The following is a 27,596-nucleotide window of genomic DNA, read 5'->3' on the forward strand; positions in this document are numbered from 1 at the left end:
ACATTATTTACGTAAGCTACTTGTCAGCTTTTCACTTTACAGCTAACCGAGTCCTCGGGCCCCACAGTCCGCAGGGTGTGCAGGGACAGGCGGGAGGCTGCTGCTTTATAATATTCATTTCCATTTTATTTGCCCATTTACAAGTTACAAACTCTGACTCGCTCTCTCCCACTCCCCCTGTCCCTCTCTCTCTCTCCCTCTCTCTCTCTCTCTCTCTGTTAGTTATATTCAATCTCTTGCCTTTCCCTTCGTTATTTATCTGTCGTTTCTAAACTTGCTTCACATTGGGTCGCTGGCCTTTTGACTATGTTTGGGTTTGGGTTGTTGACTGCCGGGTTATGCCTTCATTTGTCACTCGACGACAGAGACAGCGACAAAACGAGAGAGAGACACAGAGAGAGAGAGAGAGAGAGAGAGGGAAAGTAGATGCTTTGCTATAAATGGTTTGATGCTGCTTATTGTAATAGACTGAGCTATCGATGTAGCCTGTCGAATCGCCACTCAAGCTCTCGGCTTGCACAACTCAATATGAGAGATGAGTTAATTAAGAAACAAAGGCAACATAATTAATTGCCCACACTCCGAAATGCAAAATATCAACAGTAACTCAAATATTATACATTAATAAATAGCTTTGATATCAAATTGCATTTTCACTTTTGATTGATTCGCTTTTCGCGTTTACTTACTCAACTTTGAATTTAATGAAAAAGTGACTTAAGCCCTTTCGGATTCTCACGTTTCCCATCTCAGTCGAACTACGTTATCTAATTTGCCATTGGAAGTCAGCCTAGCTAATCTTTTTATGGTTAATATCATTCATTTAGCTTAAGCTAAGCTCTATTGCTCCACGCTATCTTATCCCTTGACATGCTTCCAAATCAAATTCTAGCCGAATTCTTAGCTTTTACTTAACTCTCTCGTATGCCATCCAATCTATAGCTAGCAGAACAAAAGTTTCTTGAATTCAGGATTTTTGCATGGCAAAAATCACAGCGCAGAGCGAAAAAGAAACCAAATTGAAATGAATCTGTGGACATCAAGTGGACAATTGTGAGTGAATAGTGCGGGAATTGTAGTTATCAACGGATGCCAAAGCTTCTCGACTAAACCTCTCAGAACGTCCTGCACCCCAGCTACGCCGAAAAGCAGAACAGAGAGAGAGCGAGAGAGAGAGTGAGAGAGGGACGGCGAACGAAAGTCGCATAAAAAACCGTCAAAAATATCCGCTGGGCACTAAGCTCTAGCTAAAGCACTCCAATTAGAGCAGCACATGGACTTGACGGGGCCAGGGGCATCTGAAGAGGACCGTTGCTTGGCAAAGACTCAGAGCTAACAACAAAAACAAAAAACCCCCAAAAAAAAAAAGAAATGTCGAAGAGTAAATGCACTTGCCGACATCAAGAAGCAATTGTTTCTATATAGATGCTCAACCGATTGTTCAGATCGTGTCAAACTGTTATATAACTCCTATATCAAAAGCCCTACATGGAGTTTAATCTTTTATATACCCCATATGAATTCTAGCATCTGGTATGAGCTTATATGATAACCTATATGAAGTCTAGATATCAATTTATATGATACCCTATATGAAGTCGAGTGTCTGATATCGACTCTTTTAATACGCTATATAAAGCCTAGTCTCTGTTACCAACTTATATGACACCCAACATGAAGTCTAGTCTCAGATATCGTACTATATTATACCCTATATGATGTTTCTTCTCTGGCAGCAGCTTATATGACACCCTATAGATGAAGCCTAGTCTCTGATATCAGCTTTTATGATACCCTAAATGAATTCTAGTCTTTGCAAATAAAAATATGACAGCGTCCAGTGTAGCAAAAGGCTCAAAGGCTAGGACGCGAACACGAGCAGAGCTTATGCATATGCACGAGTATTTCTGTGTGTGTGTGTGTGATTGCAAGTGTGACTATCGCGCCGCTGGCTATGACTGCTCATTTACACATTTGCACACATGTCCGCACCCGAGTCCCGTGTACAAAATCTGTCGCATCAGCAGAAAATGGACGCCAAAGCTGACAGCGGGCGTGAAGGTAGCTAGTCTATTATATTTATATGTGTATAAGCGTCATATGTGTGCGTGTGTGTGCGGGTGAGGTTAAACAAATACAGTTAGTAGACGTTTGCCAACTTTTGCTGACCAAAAAATTTACTGTACCGAAAAAAAAAAGCGAATGAAATAAAGTATAGGCGTGGCAGCTGCCCCTTAAGTCATTGTTGGGCTAGTTAAAGAGGCACTGCCACAGGCACTGCACAAGGACTGAGAGTGGGTGTGCAGTTGGTGCGTGGTGCGTGGTGCGTGGTGCGAGGTGCCGCCGGGCTTAGCACGTTTCCCCACATGCGATGGTCGGTTGTTATTTACTTGACTTCCCAGCCGACTGGCCCCCTCTCTCCTTCTCTCCCTCTCTTTCTCTCTCTCCCTCTCTTTCTCTCTCTGTCTGTTTGTCACCAGTTCACGCTGGTCCTGGCCCTCGCTGATGCTCTGTCTCTTTGTCTAATTTAGTTTACATTCAAGCAAAACTTCTCCCGCATTCCCAAGTGTGTAATTTTAAATGTCAGCAACAATAAACACACACACACACACATCAGTGAACAAACACGCACACACACTTAGATACATGCCTTAAGCTGCTAAACAATTTTCCTATGTTGCTTTGGTCAACTTGGTTACTTTAAGTCGAGGAAAACTAAAAGAAAACAAAGAGAATAAAATAAAAAAAAAAAACAATTAAAAAGACAGACGGAACTAGTTCAAAAGAGTTCGAACTAGTAAGTAAATATGACGTATTCTGCTTGAGTGAAGCATCAACTGAACTGGTTCATGGGCAATTACCCAACAAAAAGAATCAACTGAACTGGTTCATGAGCAATTGAGACAACAGGAAGAATCTGGAACTAGTTCAAAAATGTTCGAACTAGTAAGTAAACATGACGTATTCTGCTTGAGTGGAGCATCAACTGAACTGGTTCATGAGCAATTGAGCTAACAAAAATAATCCGGAACTAGTTCAAAAGTGTTCGAACTAGTAAATAAATATGAATGTTTTAGCTTGAGTGGAGCATCAACTGAACTGGTTCAAGAACAATTAACCCAACAAAACGAATCCGGAACTAGTTCAAAAATGTTCGAACTAGTAAGTAAATATGACGTGGTGTGGAGCATCAACTGAACTGGTTCATGAGCAATTGAGCTAACAAAATGAATCTGGAAGGCAAACACCTTCGAAACACCTTCATATACCCTGTAACCACCCATCGAATAGGTACGTATATAAACCATCTGAGTCAGTTCCAGGATTGATTGGAACAGCAACTCTATCTGCTGGGCTTTAGGGTATCTGTTGAATGGGTTTAATTGGGCCTAAAACGTGTTTCATTCGACAAGACGCATTAAAATAGTCCGAGCTTGAGCCAATGGAATATAATCGACAATGAACACAGAAAGAATGAAAATTGCTGTGATTTGTGGGCGAAGCAATAAAACTTTAATTTTCTATTTACTCAGCTTGAACCGACATTTCATCATGACATGAATGTGAAATATGCAAATGCTAATTTAATTTAAGCAGTCAGCATAAAAATATATTCAAATATTTTGATTACAACTCGCCCACGGCAATTTGCAATTGTTGCTATGCAACATAATGAATGCCTGCTGCATGCCTTTAAAGCCTTGCAACCCTTAACGCTCAATTTAATTTATTTGCTTCTCAATTAAATGGAACTCGTTTTTTCATCTGTCTATCTACATTTTTACCGCTATCTCACTCCCTCCCTCTCACGCTCTGCTGCATTCCAATTGAATCAAGTCTGAAGTCTTAAAATGCATAACGAACTCGAGCTACTCTAATAAGCCAACAACATTTATCGATCGATTACTCGCATGTATCGATCATTTTTGACGTTTCAAAAACTAGCTGAACTTTGTGGAGGATAATCTAAAAATTATATATAAATAATGTTAAATATAAATAATAAATAGAGCTTGTATCTCTCTTATAAATCTTGTAGGACTCGGCATCAATTCATATATTGAAATCGCCTTTCAGTCTGACCACGCAAGCGTGATACTATTGCCGATAGCTCTGCTGATGCAGCTGTTTAACTTATCGATAACATTTCACTATTAAAGTTTTCAACATCATCTGCCATTTGAATCATAGTGAAGCTTTATTGAAGTTCCAGTTGTGAGTGATTTGATAGTCCTTGATTATTTACCCACGGGCATTAGCTCAGCAGCCTGCTTTCGAGAGCTCATAGGCCATTTCAATGGATTGAATGTGGCCTTAGAATAAAACCAAGCGCAATGAAATATCTCAAATAGTTTTACTTTCATTGCAATTTCTTTTCCTATTGCTCTTATCTGACCAGTCGAACAGCGAACACTCGCCCTGTGAACCTATTCATTCGTTTAGTTGACCCTTTTCCGAGCATTTCATGTGTGTCTGCTAGCTCTTGGCTAAGTAACTGCATTTCGTAATCCGTTTCGTAATGCTAATGCCTAAGCCAAAAGAAGATTAAGAAGAAGAAGTGCCACAGCAAAGCAAACCAGGCCACAATTATGACAGAGCTCAGCACAAAAAATGCAGACACAAACTCAAACAAGTGCAGATCAGAGGGCAGAGCCAAGCCTCCCCCTCCCCCCCAACATTTACTCTTGCCCCTCACCCACACACTATTTAAGCAAAGCATTTGATTGGGACGCGCTGTGTTTAGCTTGTTGAATGGCTGCGATAGATAGGACACGTATCTAATAAAATGGCTAGCACGCGTGTGTGTCATGTCATGCCACACAGAGAGAGAGAGGGAGAGAGATGGCCTAATGTGCCACAAGCTTCGATCTGCTGTTGAAATTCACATTTGTGTGTCGCTCTGAAGCTCAGCTGCTGCTTTGCAAGCTCATTAAATTTTGTCAAATGTAAATATGCATGTGTGTGTGTGTGTGTGTGTGTGTGTGTGCTGGCTGCTTGAGGTGGACATGCAACACGTCGCTGCCATTGGCAGTCGAGGCCAAATGACAAGAACAGCTCTGGCAAATGCACTTCCTTAGCATTATTTCCTGTTGCGAATCGCTCTAGTTACGTCCTCTTTGGGTCCCGGCGCGTCCTTCTGAATTTATTACGTGCAAATGTAAATAGCGGCACGTGCGCGGACTGCAGCCGGACTCGGACTCGACGCAAGATGAATGCGCGTTCGCGTTCTGTTGCCAATAAAAATTGTTGTCGTCGCCAAACAAAGGCGAGGCAAATGCAGCCACACACACACGCACACACACACACACACGCACACACAGCTGCTAGCTACAGCGCTTTGTCAATAGATAAAGCATCTACACGTTACACGATACTTCGCGTTTTTTCATGTCTTTGCCACAAAATGCAATATTTATTTGCCTTGCTCTCTCTCTCTCGCTCTCTTTATTCAAGTTTTCAACTATTTAGCTACTTCTGACAGGCAAATTTGACAGCAAACAGTGGCAAATGCCATTTGAGCTGCGGCAATTTCCTAATCAAGCCTCGATTTAGCTGGCGAAGTTGAGTTTGTTTGGAAGTGAATTAGTCTGAATAGCTTCAGCTATAAAAAACTTACTTAAATTAAACGAATTCTTCAAGCACAAATATCCAATTCTCGACTAAAGTTGGCTCATGACACATCACAAATATCAAATAATATAATATTTATAATTTGTATTGATGCCAATGCTGCACATGGTAAATAATGCTAGAGTAACTTCAATGAAGTCATCCCAACACGTTAGCAGATTCCTGCGAACAAGCTGCAATTCGTTGCTCTCTGTCTAAAAGCAAGGCTGAAATATACTCATAAATATATATATATATATATTTATATATGTCGGGTAGTTGCCTCATGGATCGTCTTCAATTCGATGCTTTTCACAGTACCACTTCATGTTATATTAAGTATACGACCTACTCATAAAGAAATGTGTTTCTAACTTGCAGTAGAGCACTTGATGGTAAGACGTCTCTACACAGCCTTCCATATCACTAATGGTCTGTCGATATAGGTTTGTAGATAATGGTCTATCGATAACTGCTAACTCCAAAAGCTATTATAGTTCTGAAACAATTCCTTACCTCATTACCGAAACTGAAAATGTTTTTGGCACTTTAAAATGCTCTGATTTCTTAAACTCTTTAGCCTTAAATATCACAAACCTTTGAGCTACTTTGAATTAGAACACTTTACTCCTGAGCTCCAACAACAGCTTTGAGTGACATAAACTTAAAGTGAATTTCAAACCGCCATCGAATCACTCAGGCCACAATTCCGAGAGAGAGTGAGAGAGAGGGCGAGAGCTGAAAGCATTTGCCACAGCTTTGTCTATCCAATTGTAACGCAAATGCAATAAAAGCCAACACTTTGCACTCGCTTTGGCTTTGTTCGCTGGCTGCTCTTTGAGTTTTTGTCAAACCTAATGAAATGAGAGTGCAAATCCATATTTACAACGCACACTCAATCGAAAGGGCTAGGGAAGCGAAACAGTTGAGCAAATTTAAGAATTCGCTGAAAGTCTGCTGTTGGAGCTGCATTTAAGCTAGGCATAGAACATGTGAGGCATCGAGTCGGAAGCTCTGGCTGCATTAGCATAACTCAATTTTTCACTTAACCAATTCACAGCGAGCATCATTACAGTGAAGCAATGCTAATGGGAACTAGTGCATCAGGCTTATGATGATGATAATGGTGGCCCAACATAACGGCGACCAAATCGCCAACAGCATTTGCAATCGAAGCAAACTGAATCGCAGCGAGAGCTTCAACTTCCAGAAGCTCAATTGGAAGGAGCAGCGGCAGCAGCAGCAACAGCGACAGCAACAGCGACAGCAACAGCAACAGCAACAGCGACAGCCCCAACCCCAACCACAGCGACAGCAACAGCGACAATTAGAGACCATTAGCCGAAGGCAGACCAATCAATCTATATTTAGACAGAAGCTGGCGCATTTTCAATTTGCCGATGTGGGCGTAGGCGTGGGCGTGGCCAATGGAGGCAGACGATTGCAGCTGTTGCTGCTGTTATTGATTTGCAATTGCATTGGTAAGTGGAATGGAGCATGTATCGAAGCGTTGCGCAAAAACTATTTGCCTTGATTCCTAATCACTTATCGATAATTATCGTTTATCAAACTGTCGATAGTTGGCAAAGCTAAAGATCAAAAGTAATTCCTTTGTTAAGTGTACAATCTAATTATCTTTGAAGTTTTATGTTTAATTTATCGATTATCGAAAATGCTGTAATCGATCATTTTTTTTAGTTTATATATATATATATATCGATTTTAATATAACTTCTTAACTTTTTCTATAATTTATTCTTTATTATTCAAGTAAATTATCGATAATTGGATTTATTTTATCGTCTTAACTCAGTTATCGATAAGAAAGCTATCGATTGCATAAACTATAACTATCGATAAGCAACTAACAGCTAGCTTTGCTTTTGCGCCATCGATAACAAAGTCCAAGAGCACGGATATCGATAAGGCGCTTGCTTGATGTTGATCGTTCATTAAAGCTTCTTTCGATAACTTTTCACGCAGCACACACACACCAACTCACATGCACACAGATACACGTACCTATACATATAGACATATATAAATACGTTAATTGTTCCATCAATGCTTTTCTCTTCATTGAAATGAAGATAATTCCGTTTCAAACAAAATCTCCTCAGTGGGCGCCTTCGAGCCGGACTTTGTCATACCGTTGGAGAACGTGACCATCGCCCAGGGCCGGGACGCGACATTCACGTGCGTTGTCAACAATTTGGGCGGTCATCGGGTGAGTGGTGACGGTGCGTCAGTTCCAGCCAAGGTATGTATCGGTTTTAATATCCAAAGCGTTCTCATTTCATTCATAACAACGAGAGCAAATCGTTTATCGTTTATCGTTTCACGTTTATCGTTTATCGTTTCATTTGCCCAGTACGTTTTTCCGTTCACGATTCGCACCAAAGTTTCACAGTTGAAAGTGCACAAAAAACTTTTCAGTATTCTCTCTCTTTTCGAATAGAGAAACTGCACAACAATCACAATTATTATATATATCTATAAACTTTAAAAGAGCACCTACCTACTATATATAAATCTATATATATATATATATCGTATAAGTAACTATATCATACTATATACCAATATATAATAATTATAGCACTTTGCATACTCAAAGCACCAAATGCACCTCAAAAACTAGAACAAAATCAAGAATATAATAACTACAGCAAAACCTAATCAGAATAAACTGTGACAGAATGTTGACTGTCGGTTGTTATCGGCTGCAAGATACTCGTTCACTTTCGTCATGGAAATGCATCAATCCCACATCTAGAACTATCTATGGATTAGATTCTAAGTTGTTAAAGCTGGAATTGAGCCATCATGAAGGCAGCCATACATATTGGGTTTGTTATAATTCAAGTTTTATAAATACCAAAATTTTAAATCAATATATAGAGCTATCTGTGAAGTACGTAAAAGACTTAAGACTGATAAAAAATACAAAAATATTATAATGATCTCTGGAGTATCTTGAAGATTGTTGCAGATATAGTTGTATTTCTTTCGACTTTTATGCACTGGGTATATTCCAATCCAAAGCTGGGCTTAATCTGATATAAGTATCAAGATTGTAAAGCAATATTATTAATTTATAAATATTATCTGGAGAGTACTATCTGGGCAATAGTTCAACAGTGAAGTAGCAGAAGAAGATCCAGCTAGATTTTTCTTTCCGATTTGCCGCGACTTTCATGGACTTAGCTACATCTACTATTAACATTCTCAAACCAGGGCTTGAATATTCAAAATTTCAAAATCTATCAGATATCAGATAGAACTATCAAAAGTCCGCCAACTACAAAACTTCCCAATTGTAGCTCTCAATAGATGCCAGTTTAAATAGATGGTAGAACGAGTATAAAAATACCAAAAACAGAACATATATATGAAATATAGGTGATACAATAAATACCAATTGGATAAGCGAAAAATACTAAAAAATTAAATTGTATATACATATTAATTTGCACATATATACAGACAATATATATACGTATATATGTGTGTGTATATATATTTAAAATTCTTTATATTGTTTTTATCACATCGCATTATTATTAGCGCCCACATTTAATTTATGCAACGCGGCGTGAGGATGAGTTGGTAAGACAGAGATGGAGCACAAATAGAAACATATCTATGTATATGTATATCGTATACATATATATATATATATATGCATATTTCATTAAGAGAAGGGCACAAAAACTCAAAATAAACAAAAAAAGCACAAATAAAAAAATGATTTAAACAAATAAAATAACATGAGCAGCAAACATAATAGAGCCATAGGTAGAGTTGTGCCGCAATTAAAAGGTTTCGTAACTCCATATTGAAAACACGTAAGCGTTTAAGCCAGTTATGCAATCAGTGCACTAACAGACTTAGCAGCCTTAGCAGCAAATCGCCCAGCCACACGGCTAGGGCAAGAAACACAGACTCAGACTCAGACTCATCGACTGCCAGCATCGTCTATAGGTCGTCAATAGTTGCTAAGTCGCTAACGACTTAGCCAAAAGAAATGCTAACTCGAATCAGTCTTGAGTTGCATAAGCTAAAAGTAATGAAGGTCTTCTTTATAAAGTCATTTATGAGCAATAAAAATATTTAAAATTTATGTATATACATAAAAATTAATTAATTTATTATTCATATAGAAATAAGTTATATTTATATTAAGAATAACTGAAATCCAAGCCAAAAATCTATTCAGCTTAAACTGAAATATGGGACGAATTGAAGTCAAATAAAGTCATGAAGTCAAAGAACATAAGGCTTACTTTATATACTTAACTCTTGACTTTTAGAAGCAGTAAAATTGTTATATTTAAAAAATTAAATTCAATAATTTTACATATAAATTGCAAGAGGTTTTTAAACCCAAAGCTGTTATCAAGACTGAGTTTGACTCAACTTGATTCGTTAGTCGGGGTATCTGCTAGTCGTGCACTGCCTAAACTGAAGCTCATGCAATATCTTAAAAGTTGTTAAGACTAGTTAAGGCAATCAAAGTTGAGCTGTAGAAAATTGTTGAAGAAAGGCCGCAAACGAGTTGAAATAGTAACGCGAATAAGTTGAAAGTAAGTCAAATCTAGATAAATGGCTTTGGGGCCTAACTCCCATTAAAATGCAGAGCCAAACATGGTTGGGATTTAATAAAAAATTGCCCTTAAATGTAAATAAAATTTATATATATATATATATATATATATATATATATATATTTTTTTTTTTTTTATTTCTATTGTTTGCTTGACTTTTTTTCTATACATTTTTTTAATTCATTTTTGATGCCTTTCGCACAATGAAATGCATTTGGTTTGCACATTGCAAACAGGCGAGTCTGTGTGTATGTGCGGGGGACGTGCGGGTGTGTGTGTGACTCGTTGTGTTGTTTTGCATTGTGCAGCGCCACGTCAAAGAGTGTTAATCAACGAAATGGCATCATAAATAAAAATACAATTTCAGATAAATCCTATGAAACTTCAATCAAACAGGAACAGCGCAACAATTAGAGAGTGAGGGAGAGTCGAAGGGAGAGATAGATACTCATAGAGGGAGAGAGGTAGATCGATACTCAATTTCATTTTATTTAAACAATAAATAAAATATTGTCAACATAATAAAATAAATTGCATTCGCTTGTGGCAGAAAAAAAATAAAAACAAATTTCGAGCCAACTGAAACAATAAAGTGCGAAAATTGAAACGAATATCGAATGCCCTGGGCTAAACGTTTTTCATAAGCCAAATAAAAGAGAAATACAGAGTCTAAAATACAGCGGAGAGTGTAGCTCAAAGAAAATTTCAAATTCAAATTAAACTAAAAAACACATTTTTCTAGCACGTTTTACAACACTTTTTTCTATGCAATACTAAAAGCTGAGCGCTTTCGAGCAAGCTCTTGAAGAATGACTCAAAAATATTTGTTTATATATATCTATTGATAGTTCAAACCATGTGGAATCTTAAACAAAAACCCAAATCTATATTGATATATATTTATTTTAGCCTTAAGTTAGACTAATAAACAGAGATTTTTGAGTTTTTCTACAGCTAAATGATATATATATATATTTATATGCATTCAATATAGCTAAATGCAAAGCACATTTTCCGCTGGCTGAAATTTATAGCTAGCTCCAATGTAGGCTTAGCCCCAACGTCGATAGCTAGATTCCATTAATTTTTAGATTTGATTGCTATTCAGTATATGCAGCTTATGTTTAGTTATAATTAGAGCTTATAGCTGTTTTTTAATTTAGCTATAGCTAGATTCAGTATAACTCGGCTTTGCTTTTTAAAGCTAAACTCTATGTAACTACCATTTATTGCAGCTTCTAGCTAAAATCTGTCTAGCATATGTTTAGCCATTTCTAAATTTAAAAGCTAGACTTAACACAAATTAGGCTAAAGCCAAACGCCAGAAAATTAAGCTTTTCGATAGCTTTTTTGGTAGCAAAATGAGATTTAATGAAAACTTTTTCAATGCCAGATTTTAGCTTTGACCAAAATTTGGTTTTATAAATTTGTATTGAAAAATTGAGAAACAAACTTCTTAAATAACTTAGCTTTAAGGCTGCCAAAATAAATTTAAAATTAAGCTTAAAGCAACAAAAACAATTGCCAGCTCTTCACAATTTCTGACAGTGCATTTGCTGCGCTCCAAAGGCGCTGGCAGTCGGACATAAAATATGAGGCAAGCAACATAAATATTTATATACGAGGTGTGTTAAAAAAAAATTGCGAATATTGAGCTTATTTATTTATTATTAATCATAAGTGTCTAGCTAGTCGAAAGCATTGCCGATCGGATATTTTAAACTATTCGAGAAGAACTTTTCAATCTTCACCTAGTGCAGCTACTCCTTTAAGGCCGTGAAGATAAACTGCTCAAAGCGCCGACCTTCCTTGGGCCTCTTCAGTCTCGGGCGCTAGAAAAGGTTTCTGGGCTACGGCATCATTGACCTCTTGCTTTTGGCATTTGATACAGATTCTTTGCTCCAAACACAAAGCTCGTCCAAGTCAAATAGTTGCCAAAAGTTAAGTGAGTTAAGTTTAAACTTGTGGACATAAGCGAGGGAATTGAGTACTAAAATAAGGCCAAAAGAAAGACGAACTTCTTGAACAGACCTCGTTTATCGTACACATATCTGAAATCTATAGGCAAGTGAACGTATTATTAAAGATATATATAAAAATATATTGTTTATAAGATTAATGCTCTGCCCTTACAACAACAACAATGAGTACAATAACAACAACAACAACATCAGCAGCAACAACACCAACAACAAGTTTATCGAGAGCTCCCGCCTATCGAGTCGAACAAAGGAATCGAGCCATAATCGTCGCATTGTTTTCGCTCGCGACTTTCGTTTATTTTCAATGCCTTTTTTACCATTATCTTATATATAATCTCGATTTGTTGTCTCGTTTCGTTTTGCTTTTGGTTTGTTCATCAGCGGAAAAAGTTTTAATAAAAATGAATTCAAGCGCACCGAGTTAAAACCGAAACAAACTTTGCACCATATTCAATATATAAATACAAATATAAATATATATATAAATATATATGTAGAGTATTCGTAATGTAAATACATATATGTATATATATATTCGTTTTCGCTGCATGCGTAGTCCTTTTAGCGACGTAGTCCTGTATTTAGTGCTACTGTATCCTGACTTTATGACATTTGCTTGCTGTATTTGCATTTACACAGAACACAATTCCACTTTTTATTAACAATTTCTTTGTTGCGTTTGTTTTTTTCCGATGCACACTCACAATCAGAATCGGCATATCGAAATGCGAGCCCATCGCCTGAAAACCAGCCCTCCCCCTTCCACCCACAAGCCCCTTGTATTACTCAATAAATTTGCTTTATTGAGTAAATAAATAAAGTGACAGCCCGGCAAAGTCCTGGCAGGCTCGGTTCGGTTCGGCTCTGCGCTGAATCGCTATTTATTGGTTTATAGCATTTTTCGGCGCTACTATTGACACGGCTCATGCGGGGGCGTGGCAGCTGGTTGCAGTAGCAGCTGCATTGACATTCACTTTGTTTGCCTGCATTAACTCGCGCAGCCTTGGCGCCTGAACAACTGAATCCATATGCCACTCCAGTCAATGAAACTATTTAATATCTGTACTAAAAGTGCCTCTGTCACTGAGAAAATGTGACAAAAGTTTTCAATTTGTGCACAAAAAGATCTTTAAGATTACAAAATGTTCCAATTACAACTCACTCGCAAATTTGGCTAGCTTTCAGCAGCTCGCAACCACTGTGCCTAAAACGGCTGCGCTCACACACGCAAAGAAAGCAAAACAAAAACTTTAATTATAACAGAAATTGAAGCGAAGCGTTTAATTTGCTATCTCTCTTTTGCTCGCTGTGTTTGCATTTGACTTTGTAATATTTGTTGCTAAGCTCTAGCAGCGACGCCGGCAGAGGCTAGAAACAGTTTGTCTGCCTGCAGCAGCAGCTTAAAGCTTTTAACTCAACTCAACGACAGGGAGAGAGAGAGAATGCCAGGGAGAGGGAAGAGACAGAGGAGCGCACAGTGCGATTAGTCGACACATACAGTCCTCCTCTCCCTCCAGCGCTCACTCTCATTTAGTAGAGCCTTCGTGTGTGTGTCGAGTAAACAGAGCCAGTTGCTGTTATTGGGCATTACGTTAATGAAAACTGTCCAGTGACTGTTAAGTTGCGCCGCCCACTAAGGTAGGCAACACTTTTTAATATTTGTATTGCATACCCACTAAAAAGCTTTTGGTAGGATATATGTGGCAGTTGTTCACGTATCTTCAACTTATGAAAATATCGATTATTCTCGATCGATTTTAGGTGTTTTACAGTCGTGCCGTTAAAAGGTAAAGCCAACAAATAGACTTCATTTTTTGTAACTCGAAACTCATTAAATCCAACTATATTTGGCTTCTTGTTAGCTTCTCACTCTTCAAACGAATTGATCAATTTTAGTTTTAAATAAATTATTTCGTCAAGTACAGCTCAGAGCGAACAACATTGGGAGACTGAGCTTGGTATGTAGATAGTTACCTATAAAAATTTCACAATATATCGAAAAAAATCGATTTCAACGTGGAGCCCACAAAACTTGGTATGTAGATTCCCTTTCAATTTCTAGATTGTATTACTTGAATCATTTTTGAGCTCTAGGGCAACTTCTCGGTCGAACATTCTCTCTTTTATATATTTATCTTTTCAGTTTCAACTTCAACCTATGTGTTTGTTTGTTGTGTAATGCATGCCTTAGCCGCTAGATAACTGCACCTGCACCTGCACCCACCCACATTTCCCGCCTTCCCAATCCACATATATATGTATATAAATGTGTATATATTTATATATATATATATATATTATTCTTTCGATGTATTTTCTTCAGTTTCGTTCGTTTCCAACTATCAAAATATTTGATATAATAAATGAAAAGAGTCAGCTTAAGCAGCCACAAATGTTAACTAATTGCTAAATGCTATCTCTTCTTCTTCACAACACACACCCACACACACAACAATCTAACGCAATGGCCAACCACAAAACCCAATTCCAACTAATTGCTCCTGAAATATCCGTACACCCCCCATTTCATATCCTTGGCCAAAACCCAAACAACTTGCAAAAACTTGCGCCAACGACCAACAACAACAACAACAACAACAACAACAACAACAAAACAAACAACAACAATGAAAATGGCGTCAAATTGCGCTGACATCTGACGACAACACCAAAACGCCCGGCGCCTGAAAACGGCTTTTTCGGCTTGGCTCCGTCATTTGGCAACTGAAAACTGAAAACTGAAAACTGGAAACTGGGTTCCTCCATTGTCAACGCCAACGACATCGACACCAACAAACGACAACTTTTGTATCGTTGACACAACAACAAATAAAATAACAACAAACACGCCCTGCGCCCTCGCCCACTGTCCACACAACCGCCCTCGATCCATAACAAAACGCCAACTGGCTTCACCGCAAACGAAACTTTCAACTAAATTCTAATATATCCGCAAATCGATTTCAACAAACTATCGGGAAAAAATTGAAAAAAATGGGGGAAACAACGGAAATTGGTGAATGCGACATTGACCAATAACTACAACAACAACAACAACAACAACAACATCAACAATGAACAATGAACAACGAACAACAACTCGACTGCGATTGAAACTTTCACAATCACATTGGCATTAACTATATGACATAATGACAATGACAATGACAATGACAATGACAATGACAATGACAATGACAATGACAATGACAATGACAATGACAATGACAATGACAATGACAATGACAATGACAATGACAATGACAATGACAATGACAATGACAATGACAATGACAATGACAATGACAATGACAATGACAATGACAATGACAATGACAATGACAATGACAATGACAATGACAATGACAATGACAATGACAATGACAATGACAATGACAATGACAAGACAATGACAATGACAATGACAATGACAATGACAATGACAATGACAATGACAATGACAATGACAATGACAATGACAATGACAATGACAATGACAATGACAATGACAATGACAATGACAATGACAATGACAATGACAATGACAATGACAATGACAATGACAATGACAATGACAATGACAATGACAATGACAATGACAATGACAATGACAATGACAATGACAATGACAATGACAATGACAATGACAATGACAATGACAATGACAATGACAATGACAATGACAATGACAATGACAATGACAATGACAATGACAATGACAATGACAATGACAATGACAATGACAATGACAATGACAATGACAATGACAATGACAATGACAATGACAATGACAATGACAATGACAATGACAATGACAATGACAATGACAATGACAATGACAATGACAATGACAATGACAATGACAATGACAATGACAATGACAATGACAATGACAATGACAATGACAATGACAATGACAATGACTGTGTCCTGCATAAACAAAAACCAAAATGAAACATTTGGAATCGAAATGCTGCAACATAAACATTTACTATATGCAAACAACTTTCAAATTCAATTTAACTGAAATGAAACAATGGAACATCGGAATTGGAACGACGCATCAATGGAAACGTTTTGCATTGTCTGTGGCTCAGGTGGCTTGGATTAAGGCCGATGCCAAGGCAATTCTGGCAATACACGAGCATGTCATAACGAACAATGATCGATTATCGGTGACTCACAACGATTACAACACTTGGACCCTGAACATACGGGGCGTGAAGATGGAAGATGCTGGCAAATACATGTGCCAGGTCAACACAGATCCCATGAAAATGCAAGTGAGTATGCAACAGATATTAAATATACTAATGATTGCTGTTATCGATAAAATCGATCATTTTAAATGTTAAGTTAGGGCAGCTAAAAGGCGCATTTTAATATCGACTCACTTATGAAATGAATCTGATTAAGTTACTGCTTACATGCATGACATGCAAGCTTTCGTGCAGTTGCTGATATCGATAATATCGATTTCAACAGAGAGACTTGAAAAAAAAAACAAGTCAAGGCGAGATTCATTTCTATAAAAACTCTTTGATTATTATAAAAATAAATAAAAAATACACTAAATGAAACATTTTAAGCATTTACTGTTATCGATAACAAGCTCGAAAGACAATTTGCATAGTGACATATTAAAAATAATATATTAATTAAAAATAAATTATAAATGACTCCATTTATATTTAAATTTTTTATATGCTCATATTAGGCATAACGTGGACAGTCTTGTGTTATCGATAACAATTTGGTTGCAAAATTAGTCATGCTGAAAGTATTATTGCAGCCTAAACGTTAGAGCACTTCTAGCAGCTTAGCAAATAGTATCAATTCGATATATCTTGGTAAATCGATTTTGCATTCCATTTCGATAATTGCAATCGTTGTTGAATTGTTTATCCGAGCTGCCAACTCAGCGAAAAGAGAGAAAACAGAGTTAGATAAACAGAAACAAAAGAATTGCAACTAAATAAATGCGTTCGATGCGTGTGCAATTGGCCGAATGCACACGATTGCAACTCGCAATTGAGCAATGGCCAAACAGCTTTGCTACACTGAACAAAATTAGTGAGAATTTCGGCTTATATTGGACGCATTCCAGTTACGCATTATACCGTTTTTCGCTAGTGAATTCATTTAGGATATTTAACAGAGAGAAAGCCAATCAACTAAGCTGCTAAATTGAATGAGAAAATTAGATAAAGTTTATGTAGGCATGCTCGACTTGAAGATACGCTGTACTTGGTGTTGAGTGCTGCTCGTTCTTATAAAATACATTCAATATACTTTGGGTTAGGAGAAAATTTAATTGAAATGAGATTACTTTAGGGCTGCAATTGCATACATATGTGTGTGTTTGTGTGGTCAAGTGGTTAGCAAGGACACTTGCTGGCATTTAAATGCAATATTTAAACAATGAAATGCTTTAAAGATAAAAATAAATAACAAACAATGAGGCCGCATTTGCTTTGTGTGTATGTGTGTGCGAATGTGTGCATGTGTGTGTGTGCGGACATCGAGTTGACAGCCCTTGCAGCGGTTGTCCATTAAATGCGGCGCGACGTGTGCAAAACGCTTGCGTTTTCAATTTCATTCCGTTCCGTTTCATTCCCGTTGCGTATCGTTGAGTAGCGCCCCCTGCCGGCAGCAGCAGCGGCAGCGCAATAAAATCAAGCGAATTGAGTGAAATGCAAATATGAGACAAATAAAAAGCAAACAGGCTGCACGCAGGCAGCCAAAAAGCTCGACGCAGACAACTCGACTGCCTTTTAAGCCTTTAACGCAATTTTCTTTTTTCGTTTTTGTTTTTATTTTTACATTCTCCCATTGCGGCCGTTAGGGACGTTGACTTTATTTTTTATGACATAACTGTCAGCGGCAGCAGCACCAGCAGGAGCAACAACATTAAAGTAATTTACAATAAATGCTGGCATAATTGTATAAAGATTGCGATTAAATACCTATTAAAATATATAAATATTTATCCAATCAGAATCGTTAGCGAGAGCGAAACAGAGAATATTTGTGAAATATGAATAATGAGCAGCAATCATTATGAAATATAACACAACTTTGTTTTGTTTTGCTCTTTCTCTCTATATCTCCCTCTTAAGGCTGCTGTTAAGATAACTACATATAAGACAGAGACAAATATATAACACAGTGAGCAGTGCATCGCTCGATCAATGGAGATATGAAAGCTACAAAAATATATACCACAACAAGTAAATAGTATAATAAAAATAGCCTGTGCATTAAGTAATATACATAATAAGAGTGAACGGGATGCATAGATGTCAGACGTAAGCAAAGCCTTTACACATACAAACACACATATAATTTTATATTTAATACGGCACGTATGTAGTGACGCCATGGACTATCGTTTATATGCCAATATTTTCGCACATAATAATAACTATTATACTGTTATAAGTATTATACTATAATTACTGAGTTTGAGCGGCCATTTTAGATTAGTGACAAATTCTGTGCTAATTTTTTGTGCTACTTGTGTCTTGCCGTGCTGGCTTAACATTCGTTAATGAGTGAGAGCAAGTGGGATAGCATTACTATTATTATGGCTGCACAGAAATGGCGGCTGCACTGAGATGAAGGCAGCCATATAAAAATTACGTTTGGACAAAATTGAGTTTCGCTAGAAATAAGCTGAGACTTCAATCAAAATTTACAGAGTAAAAAAAAACAATTAAATATATATATATAAAATAAATATATTTTTACTTACATAATTGCGTTCGTGGTGCTTATCTCTTATAGACAGCCACCCTGGAGGTGGTCATACCACCAGATATAATAAACGAAGAGACCTCCGGCGACATGATGGTACCGGAAGGTGGCTCTGCGAAGCTCGTCTGCCGCGCACGCGGCCATCCCAAGCCCAAGATCACATGGCGGCGCGAAGATGGACGCGAGATAATCGCACGCAACGGCGTCCACCAGAAGACCAAAGGTGAGCGAAACGTTTTGTTGTGCTAAACTTTGTAACCGCATATCAAAAACTTGGCATAATGCTAACCTACTTTTTGCCGCATTTAGCCATACTGGTGGAGGGCGAAATGCTGACGCTGTCGAAAGTCACGCGATCGGAAATGGGCGCCTACATGTGCATCGCCTCCAACGGAGTGCCACCAACTGTGAGCAAGCGCATGAAGCTACAGGTGCACTGTAAGTATACCATTCCCATACTATACCCTATAGAGCATGCTGGGTGACTAACCATGCTAGCTGCTTGCAGGGCATTTGCTAGTCGTGCACGCGACTCGCCAATAAATGCTTTGATTTGTGACCCTTAAGCCCGGTACTCGAATAATAATCATAATGTCTCACACCTGGACGGATGTGCGTGCTGTGTTAGCTCGTACATGCAGCGACACTCAGCTGCACTCCACTACACTATACTACACCCTATTAAACACCGCTACACTGTACTACACGCCAGCAGTCGCTGCGGTGCGGCACGGCAGCGTAAACGCAATAACGCGAACTGCAAGTGTTTCCGTTTCGATTTCCGCCTGCCGCCTACTCGAGGCAAACTTTGCAAATGCATTAGGACAGCGGCTAGCTGCGTGTACTGCGGCGCTGGAAGGGTGTTGCCAAAAGGACTCCACAGCGAGCTCCAGACGGGTCTAGACGTCACGTTTCTGTTGTAAAAGTTGAGCAGCTTTTGGCTGCGCCTGCCTGACTGACTGCCTGCCCGGTTGGCTGGCTGGCAACCAGCCTTCAGTATCATGTGCTGTGGTAATTGTGAATGGGGGCGACTGCCACGCCCACACAACAAACTCCAGTCCCCTCCGGAGTTCGGTGTGCCAGCGGCTGCTGCAGCGCATTAAACTTAATGAAATTTTTTTGCAAAGGGGCAACAAAAACGTTGTGAAACGTTGGCAGAGTTTCGTTAAATTGAAAATATGTGCAAGGATCTATGTGTGTGAGTCTGGGTGTGTGTGTGTGTGTGTGTGTGCATATTTGTATGTGTATATTGTAGGTAAAAGATTCTATCTGCAATTTATATTGACACGGCCGACATGTTCGCACCTCAATGCCTCCTCTGTCTATCTGAAGAGCAGCTCCCTTAACCTGCCTCTGCTTAACCTGCCGCAAAAATTAATTTCCATTTTTTCTCTTATTCGCTGCTCTCTCTGCTTCTTCTTCTTATCTTTGCCGCAATTTTTGTGACTCTCGGCTTTCATTTCATTTTCATCTCTGCTTTGGTTTGTCTATCAGTCATTCGTCTACACCCACCATCTATTGCCAAGTCTTTCCCCTTTCCCCTTTATTGCTTTTTGGCTTTGCGACTGCGTCTCAATTTCAATTTAAAAGCCCCATATGGGCGTAACTCTGCCCGCTTTTCGCTTGCCGCTTCCCGCTCTCTCCTGTCTCTCTCCTCACTCCTCCTCCGTTTCCGCCTTGCCATGCTGCTGTCTTTTCAGATTTCTTCTGGTCCCTGCTCGTTGTTTTTTGTACTGCTGCTCGTCTTCATCTTCTGCTGGTTGCTTCTTGTTTGTCTTAACCTGACAGCCGCAACGCCAAACGCCGCCTGCGCCCTGGGCCACGCCCCCCCCATGGGCACATTTACCGCTTGATTTCTTAAGTTGGTTCAGCGCTTTGCTTGATTGATTTTAATCAGAAAATTAAGTGGATCCTTGGCTTTTAAATTTCCCCCATACAAACAATGCAGACAGACAGGCTGTCAGCAAATGAGAAAGACAAGAGAGAGAGGGAGAAAGAGAGATGGACGAATAGTAGTAAAAGCAGAGATTATGTGTGTTTACGTGTGTGATGCCATACTTGAATGCTTGCCAAGTATTCCTTAAAGCCATTTGAGTCGACAGGCTCGATTACTCAGAGACTCAATCACAATCAGAAGAAATTATGCAGAGAAATCGAGGAATGTTTTACAGTATTTCTGTAAGTGTTTATCATTATCATCAGCATTACCATTATCAGTATTTTGCTCATTATCATTGGCATTAACATTAACATTAGAACTAACTTTAGCCTTAACATTATCATTGTCGTTAGCATTAGCATTAACATTAACATTAGCATTAGCATTAGTATTAGTATTAGCATTAGCATTAGCATTAGCATTAGCATTAGCATTAGCATTAGCATTAGCATTAGCATTAGCATTAGCATTAGCATTAGCATTGGCATTGGCATTGGCATTAGCATTAGCATTAGCATTAGCATTAGCATTAGCATTAGCATTAGCATTAGCATTAGCATTAGCATTAGCATTAGCATTAGCATTAGCATTAGCATTAGCATTAGCATTAGCATTAGCATTAGCATTAGCATTAGCAGTAACATTAGCATTAGCATTAGCATTAGCATTAGCATTAGCATTATTCAATATTATTGGCCCCAAGCATCAGAAGGTAACAGCTAGAATTATATAAGCTTTCACAAAAGTTCTAGATCCAAACAGAATTACATCGAGGTTCTGCGAAAAAAAAGCATATTTTTGTTTTAGATCACAATGATCAAACAAAGCGAACAGCTGTGCTATTCAACGGAAAGCGAGACGATGACGCAATTGTTTTTGTCATTTAGTTAGACGAACGGCCAGCTAAAGGCTGAGTACACAGTCAAGCGTTGACGTAGGCGCCAGTCAAAAGAAATGCTATAAAAAGACCACGTAACACTGACCTCAGGCCAAGTCAGTTTCCAACTGCGAGAGAGACAGCATGCGCAGCTACATACTTGTGACACTGTGCGCCCTGGTTGCCGTCGTCGCGGCACAGGGTGGTGGTGGTGGTCCACGCGGTGGCCCAGGTGGTTTCGGTGGCCCTGGTGGTTTCGGTGGCCCTGGTGGTTTCGATGGTCCAGGCGGGCGACGTGGTCCCTACGTTCAAGGAGGTCGTGGTCCAGGTGGTCGTGGACCAGGTGGTGCAGGCGGTCGTGGACCAGGTGGTGCAGGTGGTCGTGGACCAGGTGGTGCAGGTGGTGCAGGTGGGCACGGTCCGGATTGTCATGGAGGCCATGGTGGCCATGGAGGTCATCGTCCGCATAAGCGCTCCACCACCACCGAGGGCAGCAGCAGCGTTAGCACCACCGAACTCAGTACAACCGCTGATAGCACCACTGTCGCTAGCACCACTGTGGCCAGCACTACTGTGGCCAGCACCACTGTGGCCAGCACCACTGTGGCCAGCACCACTGTCGACAGCACCACTGTGGATAGCACCAGCTCCAATTGAGGTTAGGCTCGGGCTTCCATAGGAGCTGCTTCTTCTTCTTCCCTTCTTTTATTGCGAATAAAAACATAAATTGCTTATATAAAAATCATTTTTATTCTCTTTCGATCATTGATCCATATTCCATATTCCATATTCCATATTCCATATTCCATATTCCATATTCCATATTCCATATTCCACATTCCATATTCCATGTTCCATATTCCATATTCCATATTCCATATTCCATATTCCATATTCCATATTCCATATTCCATATTCCATATTCCATATTCCATATTCCATATTCCATATTCCATATTCCATATTCCATATTCCATATTCCATATTTCATATTCCATATTCCATATTCCATATTCCATGTTCCATGTTCCATATTCCATATTCCATATTCCATATTCCATATTCCATATTCCATATTCCATATTCCATGTTCCATATTCCATATTCCATATTCCATGTTCCATGTTCCATATTCCATATTCCATATTCCATATTCCATATTCCATATTCCATATTCCATATTCCATGTTCCATGTTCCATATTCCATATTCCATATTCCATATTCCATATTCCATATTCCATATTCCACATTCCATATTCCATATTCCATATTCCATATTCCATATTCCATATTCCATATTCCATATTCCATATTCCATATTCCATATTCCATATTCCATATTCCATATTCCATATTCCATATTCCATATTCCATATTGCATATTCCATATTCCATATTCCACATTCCATATTCCATATTCCATATTCCATATTCCATATTTCATGTTCCATATTCCATATAGTTCTTATTTAAGCTAATCTTTCTCTTTGTCACTCTTTCCCTCTCTCTCTCTCTCTCTCTCTCTCTTTCCCTCTCTCTCTCTCTGCTTCTATCTCCTTCCCATTCTCTCTCTATTTCTCTTTCTCCCTTGTTGTCTATTTTTCTTTCTCTTCATCGAACATTCTCCTCTTGGGTTTCTTCATCTCCCAATGTGTATCTCAGTCTTTGATATTGTGTTCTGTTCGTTCACATTCTTCATGCTCGAACCCAACAAACGTCAATGCCGTATAATCAGGTCTTGCCTAAGGTAACAGAGAGCAAAGAACAACAAATTACGCATACGCCGTGTGTAAGCCTTTGTAATTTCAGCTGCTCTTGCGGCTGCTGTGGCTGTCATTGTTATTGTTGCTGCAGCCGCTGCTGCCGCTGCTGGTGCTGCTGTTGTTGCTGTTGCTGCTGCTGTCGAAGCAGCTGTAAAACTCTATTAGAACAAATTACATTTTCAATAAGTTGATGGGCAATGAGAAAACAACAACAGCAAGAAGAGAGAAAAGCGAGCCACAAGTATGGCGCCGGGATTACAACACGAGTCAAGACAAGCAACACTTGACATATGCTACATGGCAGCTATACACACACACACACACACACACACACACACACACACACACATACACACACAGCCACACACTTGAAGCATGCACAAATCCAATAAATTGACCAATAATGAACGGTTGAACGCAAGCAATGCAACGGCGCAGCTAAGGAAGCGCGGGCTGCGGGGAGTAGTGGGGCGTTTGGGACGTTTGGGCATGCTATGTCGGACAGCTGGCAGAAATAAGAGCAAGAAAAATGAAAAAACCAAAGTCGAAAAGCCAAAAACAATGATGGTCAGCGGCAAAGCCCAAGACAATGCCAACAACAAAACAAAAACAAAAAAAAAAAAAAAAGAGCAAGAAAAATTGCAAAGAAAAAGCCACAAACACGACACGACCAGAAAGAAGAAGAGCAGAGTGGAGAGGCAAGATAAGAGCAACAGCAACAATTGGGACGAGTGCGCAAATACCCTATAAAATTATTGTAGGACTGATAAATCAAAGCGAGAATTTGAGCAGAAGTAGCCGAAGGCTGCTTGACAGCATGTTAACTGGCAGTTACTTAACATAGGCTTAACATTTGCTATAAGTAGCATGGGGTTAAGAGGCTGTCTGGCTAAATGTTAGCTCTATGTTCACGAAACAGGAGTTAACACTTAACAGAATGTGAACTGTAATTTAAATAACGGTTACTTAAGTAAGCAATAGGTCAACAGTGGCTTAATGGAATATTAAAAGTGACTCAGAAATTGCAAAAATAGCAGAAAGTTAACATAAGCTTAACTTATGTTAACTAACAGCTGTTTTGGCTTAACATAAGCGAAAAGTTGGCTAGCTTACAGCTGCTTAAGCTTAGGTTAAGGTTAACAGTATATTAGCAGGAGGCAGGTAAGCTACAGCCACTTAATATAATATTTTATATAATAATAAAAGATTGTTATCAGAATCTAATTAAGCTACAAGAGCATTCTGCTGAGGTAAAGGTAGATTTAAATAAACTTAACATAATGTTAACAATATGTTAAGCTTGATGTGAGAAGTCCCTAAATATGCGCTCTTAACAGCGCTAAGCTTCAAGCGGCAACAGGCGCCAAGCCCAGGGCTATAGCAAGGGAACAATAAATATTTGGTTCCATGCTTTGGACCAGCAGCAAAATAATTCATTTTCAATTAAAAACGTATCAGTTGACGCCGCTATCATTAACAAATAGCGGCATTTGAAATGCGAGTCACAGTATCCAAAGCTCACGCTCGCCAGTCAATTGGCCGCTCGAGGCGCTGGCAACTAGCTGGGTTAGCTAACAGAGTCCATTGGTAGCTTTGATGATTATGTTGACCAACTTGTTCAGCCAACTCATTCACACTCACTCACTCACTGAATCACTCACGCTCTCTCTCACTCTCTCTCTCTCTCTTTGCAGTTCATCCACTGGTGCAAGTGCCAAATCAATTGGTTGGCGCCCCGGTTCTAACGGATGTCACATTAATTTGTAACGTGGAGGCATCACCGAAGGCCATCAATTACTGGCAGCGCGAGAACGGTAAGTCCTCCGGCTCTTGCTTATTGCTCTGCTGCCGTTTTCTTCTTTTATTTTTTTACCCTATTTTTTTTTTAGATAGAACTCGCAACGCATAGCATACCCTGTAGACTGGTATACCAGCAAAGGCAAGGTTTGCCACTTAGCATCTTATATCGGCTAATCAATTTGTCTGTTAGGCCTCATATGCAGTTTCGCAAGCTATCGATTTATCGATAAATTATCAAAATTGCACCGCAGCTCATTCAATTAACTGTTGAACATTCTTATTACAGACACGTTAGATAATCAATAGCCTTGTTATCGACTGTTATCGATACAGCTAGTTGCGCTAGATTTCATCAAATATTCGATAATATCGAAAAGGCATTGCTTTATTGATTCTTCCTTGTTAAACTTAGATTTAGTATGCACAATATTAAGTTTTTGGAGATCTGCTATGAAGCATATAATGTCCCATTATCAATTAATTATCTCTTGCTGCTATTATCGATTAATCGATATATCATGCATGCAAGCGTAAAGATAAATACAAGGTATTTTAGAATCGTAGCTCAAACTCATATATTTGTTTCTACTAGTTCGAGCTCTTTTATATTTTTTTGCACATTTTTCGTTGGGTACTTGGATTTTACTGAGGACAGACACAGAGAGAGAAAGAGATATGTATAGAGAGGGAGAGAGAGAGGAAGAGGTAGAGGAAGATGCCAGCAGCTTTATAAACCCTTCAATGCCGCAATTTGTCTTTATTTGGTTCGTGTTCGATGCTCAAATATTTTCTTGTTGTCTCGCAAAGTTCTAGGGCCTGGAACCTTTAGCTGGTTCGTCTATTTTCCTTTTTGTTCTCCGCCTTTTTTGTTTGTTTTTTTTTTGTGGCTCTTGTCAAGTGCATTTGACGTATATTGCAAACGTGACAGCATGGCACGAGCTGTCGTCGCTGGCAGCGCAAATGTCATCATCAAAGTGAACTTTTCTCTGCTGCTGCTTCGTCACATTTCACATGCGTCGATTCCCATTTTTATGTTCGATTCTCGTTGCAGGGGAAATGATTATAGCCGGTGATCGGTATGCCCTAACCGAGAAGGAAAACAACATGTACGCCATCGAGATGATTCTTCACATTCGACGATTGCAGTCGACCGACTTTGGCGGCTACAAATGCATCTCGAAGAACAGCATTGGCGACACCGAAGGCACCATACGACTATACGGTAAGCTGTTGCGTAGACTTATGTATAAAAAGAACTAGTTCTTTGCTTAACTAAGAGCCAGGTTCAACTTTATTTTTCTCTGGTTATATTCAAATTGATTTTTTCAATTAGAATTAATAATTTGTAATGCAAATCGCCAAACATTTAGAACTAGTTCTTTATTCAATTGAACTAGTTCTTTCATTACTAACTATACTATAATATACCATACTAAACAGTTGCCTCTTCCAGCTTAACTTATGTTTTGTTCATGTTACTACAAATGGAACTAGTTCTCTTGCACTGAAACTGGTTCTTTGGTTTTAATTTTTGAGTTGATGAACTGAAACCAAATTTGTGCCGAAAATATAGAAAGTGCTTTCATATTGTTACTTAATTTGGTTCGTTTGAACTAGTTCATTCAGTTGCAGTTCATTTGAACCAGTTCATTGATACTTAATACAATTTTCGGACTTTTTCTCTTCCTTAGAAATGGAACGTCCCGGCAAAAAAGCACAGCGCGAAGAGGACCTCAATGAAGTGACGGTAAGTGAAGCAAAACCCACACACACATCCCCACACACACACACACACACACACACACATATACATACACAAGCAAACATATGAATTGATATGAAACAAAACAAAACGCTCTCGTCCCACGTCTCAAATGCCGCAGAAAAACGAGGTGGTGCTCAAGGAGAACCGTCACGAGGATGGCTCGCGCAATCAGAATGGTCGCCTCTACAAGGACCGCAGCCAGGATGCCGACTTGGGCAGCGGAGCGGCACAGGCGAGGCAGCTAATAATGCCATTTCTATTGGCTCTATTTGTATTATTAGCAAGCAAAGTGAGCTGCTGTCTAGCAAATGGTAATGCGCCTGCATCAACGGGGCTGGGCAATGATTCGATGCGAGTCGCAGAATCAACAGCGACAACAAGGACAATGGCTGAAGCGAACGGAGGCGGCGGCGTCGCCGGCGGCAGCTGCAAAGCTCGTTTCATATTATAGCTTAATTAAATTGTAATTATAAGAATGCGCAGGCAACAACAAAA

At 39.1% G+C, this 27,596-nt stretch overlaps 1 protein-coding gene across 1 annotated transcript; it reads left to right on the top strand.

The window, feature by feature from the left end:
- Positions 1–1,982: 1,982 nt before the first annotated feature.
- LOC111594278 (neurotrimin) lies at positions 1,983–27,573 on the top strand. The gene is made up of 9 exons (XM_030223051.1): positions 1,983–2,061; positions 7,701–7,870; positions 16,297–16,482; positions 18,986–19,178; positions 19,265–19,393; positions 25,231–25,350; positions 26,388–26,558; positions 27,028–27,083; positions 27,220–27,573. The coding sequence occupies exons 1-9, from the start codon at positions 1,983–1,985 to the stop codon at positions 27,550–27,552; spliced, it is 1,437 nt and encodes a 478-aa protein (XP_030078911.1). The 3' UTR covers positions 27,553–27,573.
- The last annotated feature ends 23 nt before the right edge of the window (positions 27,574–27,596 follow it).

Source organism: Drosophila hydei, unplaced genomic scaffold, assembly GCF_003285905.1.
Source record: "Drosophila hydei strain 15085-1641.00,03,60 unplaced genomic scaffold, DhydRS2 tig00000090-arrow-arrow-pilon, whole genome shotgun sequence".
In the NCBI taxonomy this organism is placed as follows: Eukaryota; Metazoa; Arthropoda; class Insecta; order Diptera; family Drosophilidae; genus Drosophila; species Drosophila hydei.